The 13,256-nt window shown below is 56.5% G+C and overlaps 3 protein-coding genes across 5 annotated transcripts; all 3 read right to left on the bottom strand.

The window, feature by feature from the left end:
- Positions 1–39: 39 nt before the first annotated feature.
- Positions 40–2,078, bottom strand: CTRL (chymotrypsin like). Its single transcript, XM_079799715.1, has 7 exons — positions 2,024–2,078; positions 1,355–1,458; positions 1,183–1,262; positions 981–1,062; positions 639–819; positions 419–552; positions 40–326 (listed from the first exon to the last, which is right to left on the bottom strand). Exons 1-7 carry the CDS (start codon positions 2,073–2,075, stop codon positions 165–167), a joined length of 795 nt encoding a protein of 264 aa, XP_079655841.1. The 5' UTR covers positions 2,076–2,078; the 3' UTR covers positions 40–164.
- A 2,872-nt stretch (positions 2,079–4,950) lies between these two features.
- On the bottom strand, positions 4,951–7,918 carry PSMB10 (proteasome 20S subunit beta 10). Of its 3 annotated transcripts, XM_079799707.1 has the most exons (8): positions 7,779–7,891; positions 7,430–7,517; positions 7,237–7,334; positions 6,988–7,128; positions 6,612–6,727; positions 6,446–6,504; positions 5,647–5,798; positions 4,964–5,523 (listed from the first exon to the last, which is right to left on the bottom strand). In XM_079799707.1, the coding sequence occupies exons 1-8, from the start codon at positions 7,832–7,834 to the stop codon at positions 5,412–5,414; spliced, it is 822 nt and encodes a 273-aa protein (XP_079655833.1). In that variant the 5' UTR covers positions 7,835–7,891; the 3' UTR covers positions 4,964–5,411. The 3 variants fall into 3 exon arrangements, with proteins under 3 accessions (XP_079655834.1, XP_079655833.1, XP_079655835.1); XM_079799708.1 differs by lacking the exon at positions 5,647–5,798 and having other exon boundaries at positions 4,951–5,523; positions 7,779–7,918; XM_079799709.1 differs by lacking the exon at positions 5,647–5,798 and having other exon boundaries at positions 5,427–5,523; positions 6,446–6,727; positions 7,779–7,918.
- Positions 7,779–13,174, bottom strand: LCAT (lecithin-cholesterol acyltransferase). The gene is made up of 7 exons (XM_079799713.1): positions 12,942–13,174; positions 12,052–12,217; positions 11,857–11,972; positions 11,669–11,764; positions 11,354–11,578; positions 9,222–9,828; positions 7,779–7,891 (listed from the first exon to the last, which is right to left on the bottom strand). The coding sequence occupies exons 1-6, from the start codon at positions 13,093–13,095 to the stop codon at positions 9,254–9,256; spliced, it is 1,332 nt and encodes a 443-aa protein (XP_079655839.1). The 5' UTR covers positions 13,096–13,174; the 3' UTR covers positions 7,779–7,891; positions 9,222–9,253.
- Positions 13,175–13,256: the final 82 nt, after the last annotated feature.

The raw sequence follows: 13,256 nt of genomic DNA, 5'->3' as shown, positions 1-13,256 counted from the left end.
CAGTCTGGAAAGATCTTGATCTCTCAAGATTTGTCATGCCGGAAGATAACGTCCACGTGGGGATAGACCCCTCCCCCCGTAGCCAGGAGGACAGACGAGATAACACAAGAGCACAAAGTCTGGGGTCTTTATTGGATTAAGAGGGAAGTAGCCTGTGGATAGGCTCAGTTTTGGGCTGTGACCTGGTTGATCCAGGTGCTGAACTTGCTCACCCGCGTATACATGGCAGGTGCGCGCACATTGCAATTGCTGGTGCCCCAGGAGACAATGCCTGTAAGCACCCATGTGTTCCCCTTCTGGCAGACAAGAGGGCCTCCGGAGTCACCCTGAGGGAAGGAGAGGGGGAGAAGTCAGCATAGGAGACGGGGAGGAGGGGGGCAAAGGACAGTGCAGAGGACAGAACAGTGCTAGTGCTCACCTGACACGAGGAGGCCCCTGAGCCACCTGCACAGATCATGGAGTCGGTGATACGGGAGCCCCAATACTGCTGGCACTGTCTCACAGTGACCAGGGGCAAGGCCACCTGCTGCAGGCGTGCTGGGGTCACATTGCCTGTGTGCCAGGAGGGAGTGGTTAGGCCCTAAGTGACTTGTCCCCACTCCAGCTCCCCCACCCAGATCTTTGGCCCAAGTTCCTACCTGTGCCACTGAGGCGGCCCCAGCCAGTGGTAACACACGTGATGCCTGTAGGCAACACCTCATTTGGGGAAGCCAGGCAAACTGGTGAGATGCGTGCTGTGTACTTGGCTGGGGAGGCAAGCTTCAGTAGTGTCAGGTCATTGTTGAAGGTGGTGGGGTTCCAATATGGATGTGTGATGGCCTGTGGAGCCAGGAAGGGCCATGTAGGATGGGGTGAGCACAGGCCCCCAGAGTTGATGGGTGCTGAGGGGCCTAGGCCAGGGCAGGCCCTGAATTCTTCATCCCCAGAGCCCACCTGTACTGCTCACCCTTCCTTCCCAGGTCTGCAACCCAGGGACTCACCCGCGAGATGGACATAACTTGCAAAGGCTCAGAGTTGGATGATCGGTCGTACTCGCCCAGGACGACAACATGACGGCCAGGGCTGCAGTGAGAGTGGGGTTAGGCAGCTACAGGGAGGGCAGAGCAATAAGAGAGGGGCATCTAGAGGAAGGAAGTGGGGAGAGGTGGGCTGGGGTGGGGTGTGTGGAGTGAAAGCACTCACATGACATTGCAGTGGGCAGCAGTAACCACCCAGGACGGGCTGATGAGGGAACCACCGCAGAAGTGGAAGCCGTTCTTGTCCTGGGTTCCGGGATCAGAAGTGGAAGGGGAACTCAGATTTTGCCTAGGCATGAAGCCCCTGGGATCCTGTCCCACCCCCAGGGTGCATGTACCTGCAGGGACACCTGCCAGGGCCAGGAGCCTGGCACTGCATTCTCCCCGTTGACAATTCTCTGGTTGAAGCTCAGTGCCGGTCTGATGGCAGGAATGCCACAGCCTGGCGATTGGGTTGGTGAGGACCTGCTTCCCACAACTCAGCCCACCTCTCGCCCATCCTCCTTCCAGATACCTTCAGCTTTGCACCCCAGAGGGGTCCAAATCCAGAGGGCTCATCACTATCCCTTTTCACCCTGAGCTCCTTCTGGGCCCCTGCACATTTTCAGTCATTCCCACCCAACCAGTCCCCAAGTGCTGTCCACTCTCCATTTCTCCAACCTACTCCCCACCGTTTCCCAATTCCATCCCCACCCTCCAGCCCAGGTCACTTGTCTTCCTGACCCCTTGGATAATATCCTGGCCTCTTTATCCACTCCATGCTCCATGCAGCCTTCTAGAAGGCTCTTCCTAAACTACAATCCAAACTTCACTTCTCAGCTTCCTAACCCTTCTCTAGCTCCTGGGCCTGGACTGAACTCCTGTCCACCTCTTGCTTCCTCATGGTCTTGGTACATCCTTTTTCCTTTACCCACTCTGTCCACCTGCTTTCCTTCCAGCCAGCCTGGCCCCCTGGGCAGGAAGCCTGAGCTGGTGCTGGGACCCGGGGCTGGTCCAGGCCTACTCACCCCATGAGGAGCCGAGCAGGGTCAGAGTAAGGGTCAGACTGAGCAGCAGCATTGTGGCAGGCGTGAGGCTGAGATGGGCCTGGCTTTATGGATCTCCTTGTCCTTGGGCCGAAGTCCCAGGCATGAGGCCAGGCCAGCTGTATGGGGCACAGCCCTGTCCCACGCTCTATTCTGGAACAAGGTCTCTTTGGGCCAAGGTCCTCAATCCAAGCCTGGACTTATCAGAAGGAGCCCAGATGTGGGTTTCATACCCCCTCAATCCCCTAAAACCTGGCCTCTGATTGACTATCTGAACCACTTCACATCCCAAGTGCTGAGCACTGGGTCCTAAGGACTTACGGTTAAATTAGGTCTATGGTGACCACCTGGTGGCCTGGATCAGGGAAGTTTCCCAGGCTTATCACGGGCACCCGACTCAGAGAAGCCTGCTCAGCACCCAGGAGTGTTCCTGACGGGTGGAGGGAATGTCCAGCTATACCAGCAGAGAGCCAGGGTCACGTGGCCAGGACAGGGGTTCTAGCAAGTTGTGAATCATTCCTCATTTTAGAACAGGAATCACAGTTTGCTTACACAGCTGATGACTCTCCCACCAGCACATGGTGTGGTTGGACCCAGATCTTCATCTGTCTGGCTCTGAAGACCACACTTTTTAAAAAAATCTTCACCCTTGGATGTTTTTTCCATGATTTTTAAAAAAATATATTTTATTGATTTTTTACAGAGAGGAAGAGAGAGGGATAGAGAGTTAGAAACATCGATGAGAGAAACATCGATCAGCTGCCTCTTGCACACCCCCCACTGGGGATGTGCCTGCAACCAAGGCACATGCCCTTGACCGGAATCGAACCCGGGACCCTTGAGTCCGCAGGCCAACGCTCTATCCACTGAGCCAAACCGGTTTCGGCTCCATGATTTTTAAAAAATATATATTTTATTGATTTTTTACAGGAGAAAGGGAGAGGGATAGAGAGTTAGAAACATCAATCAGCTGCCTCCTGCACACCTCCTACTGGGGATGTGCCTGCAACCAAGGTACATGCCCTTGACTGGAATTGAACCTGGGACCTTTCAGTCTGCAGGCCGACACTATCCACTGAGCCAAACCAGTTAGGGCTTCCATGATTTTTTGAGAGAGTGGAATGGAGAGGGAGACAGAAACACCGATGTGAGAGACACATCAATTGGTTGCCTCCTGGACACCTCTGACCAGGGCCGGGAGCCTGCAACAGAGGTACATGGCCTTGACTGGAATCTAACTCAGGACCCTTCAGTCTGCAGGCCAATGCTCTATCCTCTGCACCAAATTGCTAGGGCTGAAGACCACACTCTTAATGATGAGATGATGCCTGGGAAGGGACTGGAGCAAAGGAGGGCAAGGTGTGCACCCTTGGTGACTGCCCAACCCTGTACAGAGGATGCTGGTAGAAGGGGAACAGTCGTTGAATCTCTGACAACCTCCATGCCTTGGGGATCATGTGGGCAAACCCTGGTGTCTACAGCCTGTTTGTTGTCCAGCTTGAACCAAGAGAGAGGAGAGGCCCCTATGTGCAAAGCTGCAGTGGGTAAGTTGGCTGGTCTCCTAGGGGGTGTGAGGGTTTCGACTAATTCAAGAGTATAGTTTAAAAAGTGAGTTAATGGTTAAACATGGGGATGGATGAATAGATACATGGTAAAGCAGGTATAACAAAATATTAATTGTAAAGTCTGTGGTGGGTATATAGTTGTTAGTGTACAATTCTTCAAGTTTTATGTTTTAAAATATTCATAATAAAATGTTGGAGGGGGGAAAGCACAATCAGGGGTCCATAGATGTCCAGCCTAGAGTAGACCCTCCCCAGAGGTAGGGCAGTTGCAAAGCTCCAGTGGAGCTCAGCTATTCTGGGGGCAGGATGCTGCTACCAGCACTCAGCACCTGGGCCTAACACAGTGGGTGCTCTGCAAAGACTTGTTGGATAAATGTGTTTGTCATATGTCCCCACAAGAGCACTGTAACCCCTGTCAGCCCAGAAACTTGGGAGTCAACCCCCCTACTTACAGCCCAGCTTCATGTTAGCACCTCAGATGTGCCTGGTTATTGGAGGGGTTTCACAACTAAAGGTGTAACGGGGTGACGAGTGCTCCGTGAGAACTTGCCCTTAGAATCAGGGAGCAGCTCCTCTATCAGCACTTTATATCTTACCTTATAATAGACAAATATGCAAATTGACCGCACCTTTGCTACGCCCAAGCCACGCCCACTAACCAAGCCACGCCCACTAACCAAGCCACGCCCACCAGGAAACCGTTGCAGGGATGTTGGGGTGTGGCGGAACCCAAGGCCGGGAAAGCTAGCGGGGAGCCTGCACCCATCGCAGGAAACCACTGGGGGTCGGCTCCTGCGACCGGTAGCAGGGATGCTGGGTGCCGCCGAGCCCAAGGCCACCGCCCGGGGCCAAGCCCCGACCCTGAAAAAGGCAGAAGGCAGTGGCCACAGCCAAGGCCTGGGTCCCCGGTGCCGGCAGAAAACTGGTGCAGGCAGCCAGGTGAATGAAGGTCTATTGCACGAATCTTCGTGCAAACGGGCTACTAGTATATATATAAATGATTTCAGAGAGGAAGGGAGAGGGAGAGACAGAAACATCAATGATGGGAGAGACTTACTGATTGGCCACCTCCTGCATGCCCCCTACTGGGGATCGAGCCCGCAACCCCTCAGTCCACAGGCCAATGCTCTATCCACTGAGCCAAACCGACTAGGGCCTCTATCAGCACTTTAGCCCTCAGTGGCATCCGGTGGGGAAGGGGGCTTGACTGAGAGATGTAGGCTTTGTCCTGGGCTACCAATGAGCCAGGCAAAGGTTCTAAGTGGGGGCAGTACTTGGGGACTTTTGGGTTTTACAACAGTCCCCAATGGACTACAGGGTAAGAGCAAGGTGTAGGAGTGGTAGGCGGACTTTTATGGTGTGGAGTCAGGGTAGGGCTTTCCACCTTGAGTGTTTTGGGTCTTTTTTCCCAGAGAGGAAAGGAGAGGGAGAGAGATAGAAATATCAATGATGAGAGAGAATCGCTGATTGGCTGCCTCCTGCACACCCCCTACTGGGGATTGAGACCAGGTATGTGCCCTTGACCAGACTTGAACCCAGGACCCTTCAGTCCACAGGCTGACACTCTATCCACTGAGCCAAACCAGCTAGGGCTCCACCTTGAGTCTTCAATGCTTGCCAGAGCTGAGGTCCAGTGACCAGACCCTGGAGCCGTAGGAGGAAGTGGCCCCTGCAGGGATACCTTAGCCACAGAGCCCTGCTAGCTGCTAGTACCCTCTGCCCAAGAACAACATAGCCATCTGTTCAGGTGTCTGTATTTTCTGCTTTTATTCTCTGTTGTTCCAAGCTCTAAGCTTCAGCTTACTTCACTCCACTTCCATGGTCTGCACGGTTTCCTCCACCAGCTGCAGGGGCAGTGGCTTCACTGTCTCGGACAGGACAGGTGTGGTCCCAGGGGCAAAGTGGTACTGGGTGGGCCTGGGATGGAGACAAAATGGCCTCTCAATATGGGCCCATCATGTGGCCTGTCCTCTTGCAGCCCCCAACCTTCCCTGCTACAGCCCATCCTTCCCTGTGGTCCCTCATGTCCCTTGCCCCCACCTCTCTATGGGCTTTGTGGGTGAGCTCAGTGTTCGCAGCATCTTGGCGCCGGTCTCCGTGATCACACATGCATCAACGCTGCCCCCGGAGCCCAGGTCACCCAGGATTCCCGCAGTGATGGCTTCCACCAGCAGCCCCTGCGCGGCCTCCAGCTGTGGCGATGTGTGTGTGAGGTCTGATGGACTCTTCTGGTATCACCCTCAGGCGACAGCCTGGGGGCTTTGTTAATCTTGAAGCCCAGACTGCTTATCATTTGCTCACACCCAAACTCCTCTCTCCCCCCGTACCCCATCTCCACTCCAAACTCCCCTTCCCTGGTCTGCTTCCCTCTCTCCAGAGAGACCCCCTCCTGTTCCCACTGTCCCCGTCTTCACAAACTTCTCTGAGTCACTTTCCTGGCTCTGATTCCAGTGGCCTATCCACCCAACCAACGTGGTCTTGGACCCCAATCCACCGGATCTTTCTCTTTCTGGGTCTTACCTCATCCACTTCCATCCCACCCCAATCAAAACCCAGACTCCAGACCCCACCTGCCATTTCCTCCCTCGGCTCCAGTCCTCTCTGCGCTTTGACTTCTCCGGGCAGTCTAAAACTTGGGCACTGACGGTGGTCTGTTGGAAAATAGCACTCCTCTACCCTCACTCCCCTGGTCCCCTCAGTCTCCTTTCAGTCGTCGCCTCCTCTGAGAAGCCTTCCCTGACCCTGACCTCTAGACCAGGCCAGGGTCCCTCTGCGCTCCCCCAGCTCCCGGCTCTACTTCCCACCAATGACCACGTAGTGGGGGTCAGGTGTCGCTCACCGTCATGTTCGGCTGGAACCGGTCCTCCAGCACCGCCAGGGCCGCGTCCTGGCCGGAGCCTGGAGGCAGAAGGGGCATCTAAGGTAAGCCGGCCGCCCAACGCAGGGTAACCGTGAAGCCTCGGCACCAGGGGCGGGGTTCGTGGGGGCCCGGCAGAGCCGCTCACCCAGGGCCGTGAAAGGCAGACGGCTGTAGGAGCCGTGGGGGTGCACGCTGTAGAGCTGCGGTCCGGTCACGTCTACGCCGCCCACGACCAGCGAAGCACCGACGTGGCCCCGGTACCTTAGCGCGGAGTGGGCGTGGTTATTCGCAAGCACGGGGACCCAGGCCCCACCCACTACTCCACCACTCCGGACCGACCCCGCCCCTTCCGGCGACCGGGCGGCTGTTTGAAAGCGCTCCTTCCCCTGCCCAGCTCCTCACGCCGGCCTCTTCCGGTCTCCCGGGACCTCGCAGCCCCGCCCCCGCCCCGCCCCGCCCCCTCAGCCCCGCTCCTCCCGCAGCGGCCCCGCCCCACGCTCATCTTAGCCCCGCCCCAGCACCGGAAAAGCGTCTGGCGCAGAACGCGGGTAACCGTGGACACGCGGGGCTCGCGGCCCGTGGACAGCGCGTGTAGCTCCATGTTGGACGCCGCCATCCGCGTGGTCATCTCGGCGTCCGCGGCTACTCCAGCCCCACAGCAGCTGAGGGCGAAGGGAGGGTCGGTGTGGGCGGGGCTAGGATGTGCGGGGACCGGGGATGGGAACCAGGGGGCGGTCCTTGTGTGGTAGAACGGGGCTGGGGATTCTCACTAGATTTTGGGCGCGATGAAGTGGATCTTCTCGCAGTTCTTGTCCGCCACGACCGAATCGTTAGTGGCCCGCGTATCCGCGCCCAGGATGACCCCGTCCTGGGGAGGGGAAAGGAGGCTGTCGGCTCAGTGCCGGCCGCATCCCCGCCCACCCCCCGCCTCTCTCAGCCTCCCAGTCCCAGCCCCAGGCTCACTTGGAACACAAGGCCCGCGATGGTGGTCCCGGTCTTGCGGGCATGAGGGACCCGGAGTTCCGGGAGGGCGCGTTCCAAGGCTGCGTTTCTGGAAATGGAAGAGAGTAGCCCATGTTTCGGTTTTTGTGGGACCGCCTTCATCCCCCCCAACTCCGTGCCGGGTTCCCTCATCTCCCGGAGGAAGCCTGGGAATCCAAGTCGCCCACCACTTGCTATTTACCTTTCACGTGCTCCCACCCTTTGTACCCCTCCGCCCTTCGCCACCAGGAATATGGGCCCTCGGAGCTCCCACGCTCATACGACCTTATGGGGAGTACAGGCAGCTCCGGATCAGCCACCCCCACCTCACCTCTGGCAGTTGTCGAAGGAGAAGCCCCCTCGGGGTTCTAGCTCTGTTTGCAGCATCGTAGGCTGGCCAGGGCAGTCCAGGGACGGGGTGGTCGACGGTTACAGGAGTGGGACCTACGGGGCAAGAAAAGCAGAGGCCTATTCTCTGCAGGGCTCCAAGTCTGACGCTTCCTGCTTTCGCTTTCACCTTAACTTAGAGGACGCTGGCTTGTTTGACATCTCTTTCACTTTCACATCTGGTCCCAAACAGTTTGTGCAGAGGATGATGTACCTTGCCTGGCTCTCCAGGCTGCTCCTAGGTCCTCTGAACAAAGGGACAAATCCTTTCCTTGTGGCCATTGTTCAGCTCCTCCTCCTTCCAGTCTGAGCTCCTAGTTCTGCCTCTGATAACTTCAAGTCCCAACAACGTTAAGGCTGTTGGACCTTTTGCCAGGTCTCTGCCTTATTACAGGCCTCCCAACAGCATCAAGCATGGCCTTTTGTCCTTAGTTACCCTCCTTTACCCAACTTCTGCCTTTTATTCCTTCGCCTTCTGCTTGTCTTTTGTACACCTCAACACGGAGGCTCAATCATGCTGGTCCTTTCATCTTCCCTATCTCAGGTGCTGTCTTTCCTCTCAACAGGGGCCTGGTGGTTGTCCATCAGGTGGCTTGGAGGCATGCTGGGCTCTAACCATGACCAAGCCTATTTCATCTCCCAGATGACCCTTTGTCTATCCACATCTTTCACCTAACTACTGCCTTAGTCTCAGCTGGCATCCTGTCTCCTGGCTACTACACTGGCCTCCCTGGCTTCCCCATACTTTCTGGCCCACCTTCCCCTGCAGCTCTACCCTGCATAGAAGAAATCTGGTACACTCTCCCTGGTTAAAGCTAGTGCACACTGCTCTTAGGCTCAAACCCAAGTCTTTACAGTGGCCCATGTTACTCTTCTGACTACTTGCCTCCATTAATAATTAAATCTTCATTGGCTAAATGATCTGATTAGTGGCTGTCACTCTCCCAAATTCTTATCTCTTGTACTTCTGTCACCCACCTGTACGCAAAAGTTCCTGTCTAGAGGTGGGGTCTTGTCTGCCCCCCCTTTTTAAAAAATTTATTAAGTTATTACATATGTGTCCTTATCCCCCCATTCTCCGCCCTTTTGAAAGCTGGGAGGGATAGCTCAGATCTTACCCATCCTAAAGCCTTGGCTCCATGTGCCCCCATCCCACAGCTGTGTGTGCAGCTGACCTGTCTCCATGCCCAGAGCAGAAGCAGGCAGAGATGGGCTGCCTTAAGAGCTCAAGCAGGAGAGTGGGAAGCTGTACATCTCAGGATAGCTAGTTCAATTCTAGGTTTTAGCAAAGCTCCTCCTGCCCTATTCTCCACAAGGCACCAGGCCTGCAGCTGCTGATAATGAATCCTGGTGTGTGAACCCGTCTCCCCATCAACCCACAACAAACCTATCAAGGCTTATGGCAGCAAAGGATGATCTTTATTGAGGGGGCAGGGGCCCTGGGCTGGCATCTGTGGGTACAGAGGTGCTATGTCGGTAGGTACCCAGCAGGATGGCATTGATGTGCTCTAGTGTCTGATTGCTGAAGACCATGTTGAGGTGCTCTGTCCCGTTCAGAGGCATCAGGTGCACAGGCTGTGGCTGGAGTCCCTTCCATTGGGCACAGAGCTCACTGCTGCGTGTGGCCACAGTGTCATCGCCATCCTCATGGAGCATGTCCACGGGATCTGTGTAGGGGAAGCCGTGGTCAAAGATGTAGGTATGGGGCGTGGGCAGACCCACGCCATACAGACAATATACTTCTACACCAGGTGCTGGGAGTCCTGCCAGCAGGTTACGTGACTGTAGCCACATGTACCAGCCGTCCTCAAAGTTCAGGTCTTCAAAGAAGCGCCGGAAATCACGGCCCGTGTAGTTGAAGCTGGGTGTGGAAATGAACACATGGTCCTCAGGCCATACCCGGTGGGCGGGAAACATCCAGGGGGACGTTGTTGTAATGCGCTGCTTCTCTTTCAGCCTGATGCTGGACATGATCGGGATGCCCTGGTTGTCACCTGTAGACATGGAGCAAGGTAGGCAGGGAGTCAGACCTGGCTGCCCCTGGCCTACAACTTGCTGCCCAGCTCAAACTCAGATGGATGCTCATTTTTGTTCCAGCCTAATCCAAACATTGACTCCAAGCCAGACTAGAGCAAGCCTAGCAGCATTCAGTAGGTACTTAATGTGTGCTTATCTATATAATAAAAACCCAGTGGTCGTAACGACCAAAGACCGGTCACCAGGAGGTGACTTGATGCCACATCCCGCAGCGCCGGTGGGACTTGACTCTGGGTCCCGCGGCGCACCGGGTCTGGGTCTTGCACGATTTCGCACGCTGGGCCCCTAGTCCTATATAATAAAATATGCAAATAGACTGAACAGCCGGTCACTATGATGTGCGCCGACTACCAGGGGCACGCATGGAACATGGTGGGCATCGGTTGTGGCGGGATGGTGAAGCAGGTGAGCGGGGGGCACCAGACCAAGGCAGGGCGCCAGTCGATGTCATTGGGGCGAGCCTCTGGTGGTTACTTAAAATTCTTTGTTCCCACGTGCCGTGGTCCTGCCTGGCACTCGCACCTGCTGCCGGCCCCGATCGCCCCTAAGAGCTTCTCTACCTCTCCCTGCTCCTGAGGGGCGACTGCCTCAGCGGGTGCGAGCGGGGCCAGCGCTGTCAGTGCGTGGGAACGACAGCGGCAGGAGCGGGGCTGGAGGCAGACTGGGGACCAGGGGCCGAGGCGGGAGCAGCTAAGGATGGGCTGAGACCCACCCCTGTGCCTACCACAGCCTCACAGCCCACTGTTCCTTTCAAGGTGCATGAATTTGTGCACTGGGCCCCTAGTTAAATAAGCCTGGATACTGCTGTGAGGCAGAGCTGTGGGGCCTCAAAGGAGGATGGGGTGTTTTTCTAAGAATGGCTGTGTATGTGCCAAAGGTGGGGGGATAATGCTAGCAGTTCTCTCAGTCAAGTATCTGTTGGCCCTGTAGTCTATGCTGCACAGGGGTCAGGAAGGATGAAACGAGACCATGTCTGTATTTGACACTAACTAATGTAGTCTGAAGAGGGTTTTCCTTCCTTTCTCTATAGGAAGACCAAGTTTGGCTAGGCCCAGCAGACAGTGGGTGTACAACAGGTGGTAGCTATGCGACTCCTCAGGGAAGGGCAGGAGGGGCTCCTAGGGCCTGGCCCTGGCTTTGGCAAATCAGTCTTCAGTAGGCATATCCCTGGGCAAAGGAGCTCCTGGAAGCAAAGGCAGCTGAAAGCTGGGAGGGTAGGACCTGAGACTACAGGAACAAACCTGGGAGAGTGAGCCAGATTGCTTGGGTTCATTTTCTGTTAAACTTTCACTTTATCATCACTAAGACAGATTCTGGCAGGAGCCACTCTAATGGTCCAGGCCAGGATCACTACTCTTGGGGGGCCAATGACAAGGGCCATGCCCCAGGTAGACAACACCCCCAACCTGACATTGTGAGCACAGGCCCCTGGTCAGCTTTATTCCATCCCTCAATCCTACCACAGGATGCAGGTGATCTCACCTGAGGCCAAGACCAGCAAGGGCTTGATGGAGCCACCCCAGGGAGCCCCAAGAGAGATGAAGCCATCAATGAAGCGATCCTTCCAAGACTGGGGTTGGCGCAGCAAGAAATAGAGCAGGTGCAGGCAGCCAAGACTGTGCCCGATGAGGAAGACAGGCTTTCCATAAGTAGCATGCATCTCTTCCACCAGCCCAGAGAGCTTCTGGTGGTACTTCTCCTGGTGGCCTGTGGAGAGAGGGGGTGAATTGGGTCAGGGCAGTGGGGGTTAGGGGCCACCTGCCCTGCCACGAGCCCATCATCTGCAGAGACACTCACTGGGCTCCAGCCGCCAGTCATAGGGGGCAGCCCGCACCGTCTCATCCCGCACGTAGCCATTGTTGACCAGATTCTGCACCAGGGTGTTCATGTAACCTGTGGGGGAGGCAGCAGCATTAGGGCTCTGGCCATGGCTCCTACAGGCCCACCGCAGCCTGGAGTCCCACCCTTTTCCCCAGTACACACACCTGCCAGCTTGTTTTTGTCCAGGTACTCAACAGAGTAGGTCTTGCCAAAGCCAGGGACACGGATCTGTACACCGGGGGCATTGGACACACGCCCAGAGCTGCGGTTGTAGACAACCCTGCGGACAATGGGAGAGTCAGCAAGCCAGCAACCAAGAGGCAAGGTGAGGGAGCTGGGGCGGAGAGGATGGCCCGTACCTGGTGTTATCGATCCAGCAGTCTACTCCAAGGGGGAGGAACATAGTGAGATCCAGCCAGATGGTGAAGAAGTCCTCTGTTTTGCGGTAGCACATCCAGTTCACCACATCTGGTTTATCCAGTTTGGCTTCCAGTTGATTCCCCAGGCAGCCAGGCACTGCGGGCACTAGCCTTCACTCTGGATTCCTCGGATTTCCCCCGTGATTCCCATCCCAGCCTAACACCCACCCTCCACCACTGCAGTGACCAGCCTTCTTTCCCACACCCTCAGCTCCCAGGGACCAAGGACAGTCCTCTTTGTAATCATTCTTCCACCTGTACCCCAGCAGTGCAAAGGCCAGGCTCCCCTTAGGCAGGAAAAGGGCAGAGGCCAGGGCCACTGACCTCTGCCCTCACAAAGCAAACACCTCGCCTGGCTTCCCATTACTGCCGAAGTCCAAGGTGAGAACAAACAGGTATGGGGATGTGGGGGCTGGGCCTGAGACTAGGGGACAGGCCTTGATGGGCCTTTCCTGCTCTCCTGAGCTGAGCATCTTGTCCTTGCTGGGGTGAGGGCTGAGGGCTGAGGACTGAGGAAGGAGCGGTGGGGCTTGGCCCAAGATCCAGTGGCTACAACTGGCCACTGCTAATGCCCTGGCCAAGCCCTCAGACACACACACCCACCCCCCACTCCACCCAACTGGGGTAGACAACTTAGAGACACAGGAACAGTGTGGTGGGGGGAAGGGGCTGACTTCTCTGCAGGTCTAGCCTTTGGTCCCTCCGAACATGAGGCAGGTATCAGGGCTAATGCAAGGGCAGAAGGGCCTTGGCAGGGTTGACTACCTGGGGCTGAGGCCCGGGCTCCCCAAGGTCTGGCCTGGTGCATTAGGGGCCTGGTGGGGGCTTACCGAGGATGATGGGCCGTGTGTGGTTACTGAGCTCAGCCTTGGGCGTGGTTTGCGGGGGGAACAGCACATTGAGGAGCCAGAAGGAGGCGGCAGGGGGGAATAGCAGCCCCAGCAGCAGCAGCACCCACTGCCATGGGGAACCGGGCGGCCCCATTCCAGCCCTAATGCCTATTGCCCAGTGAAGCAGTCTTGGGCTGGCCTTATCTGGAGTGGTGGTGGGAGGGGCCCTGGAGCCAGTGGGAGGGACATTCTAGCCAATGACTGTGGCCAGAGGTTGTGGGGAAAGGGGCACAGCCTTGGAGCTGCAGCAGGCTC

This window comes from Cnephaeus nilssonii, assembly GCF_951640355.1.
Source record: "Cnephaeus nilssonii genome assembly, chromosome: 20".
Lineage (NCBI taxonomy): Eukaryota > Metazoa > Chordata > Mammalia > Chiroptera > Vespertilionidae > Cnephaeus > Cnephaeus nilssonii.
This window is presented reverse-complemented; position numbering and strand designations above follow the sequence as displayed.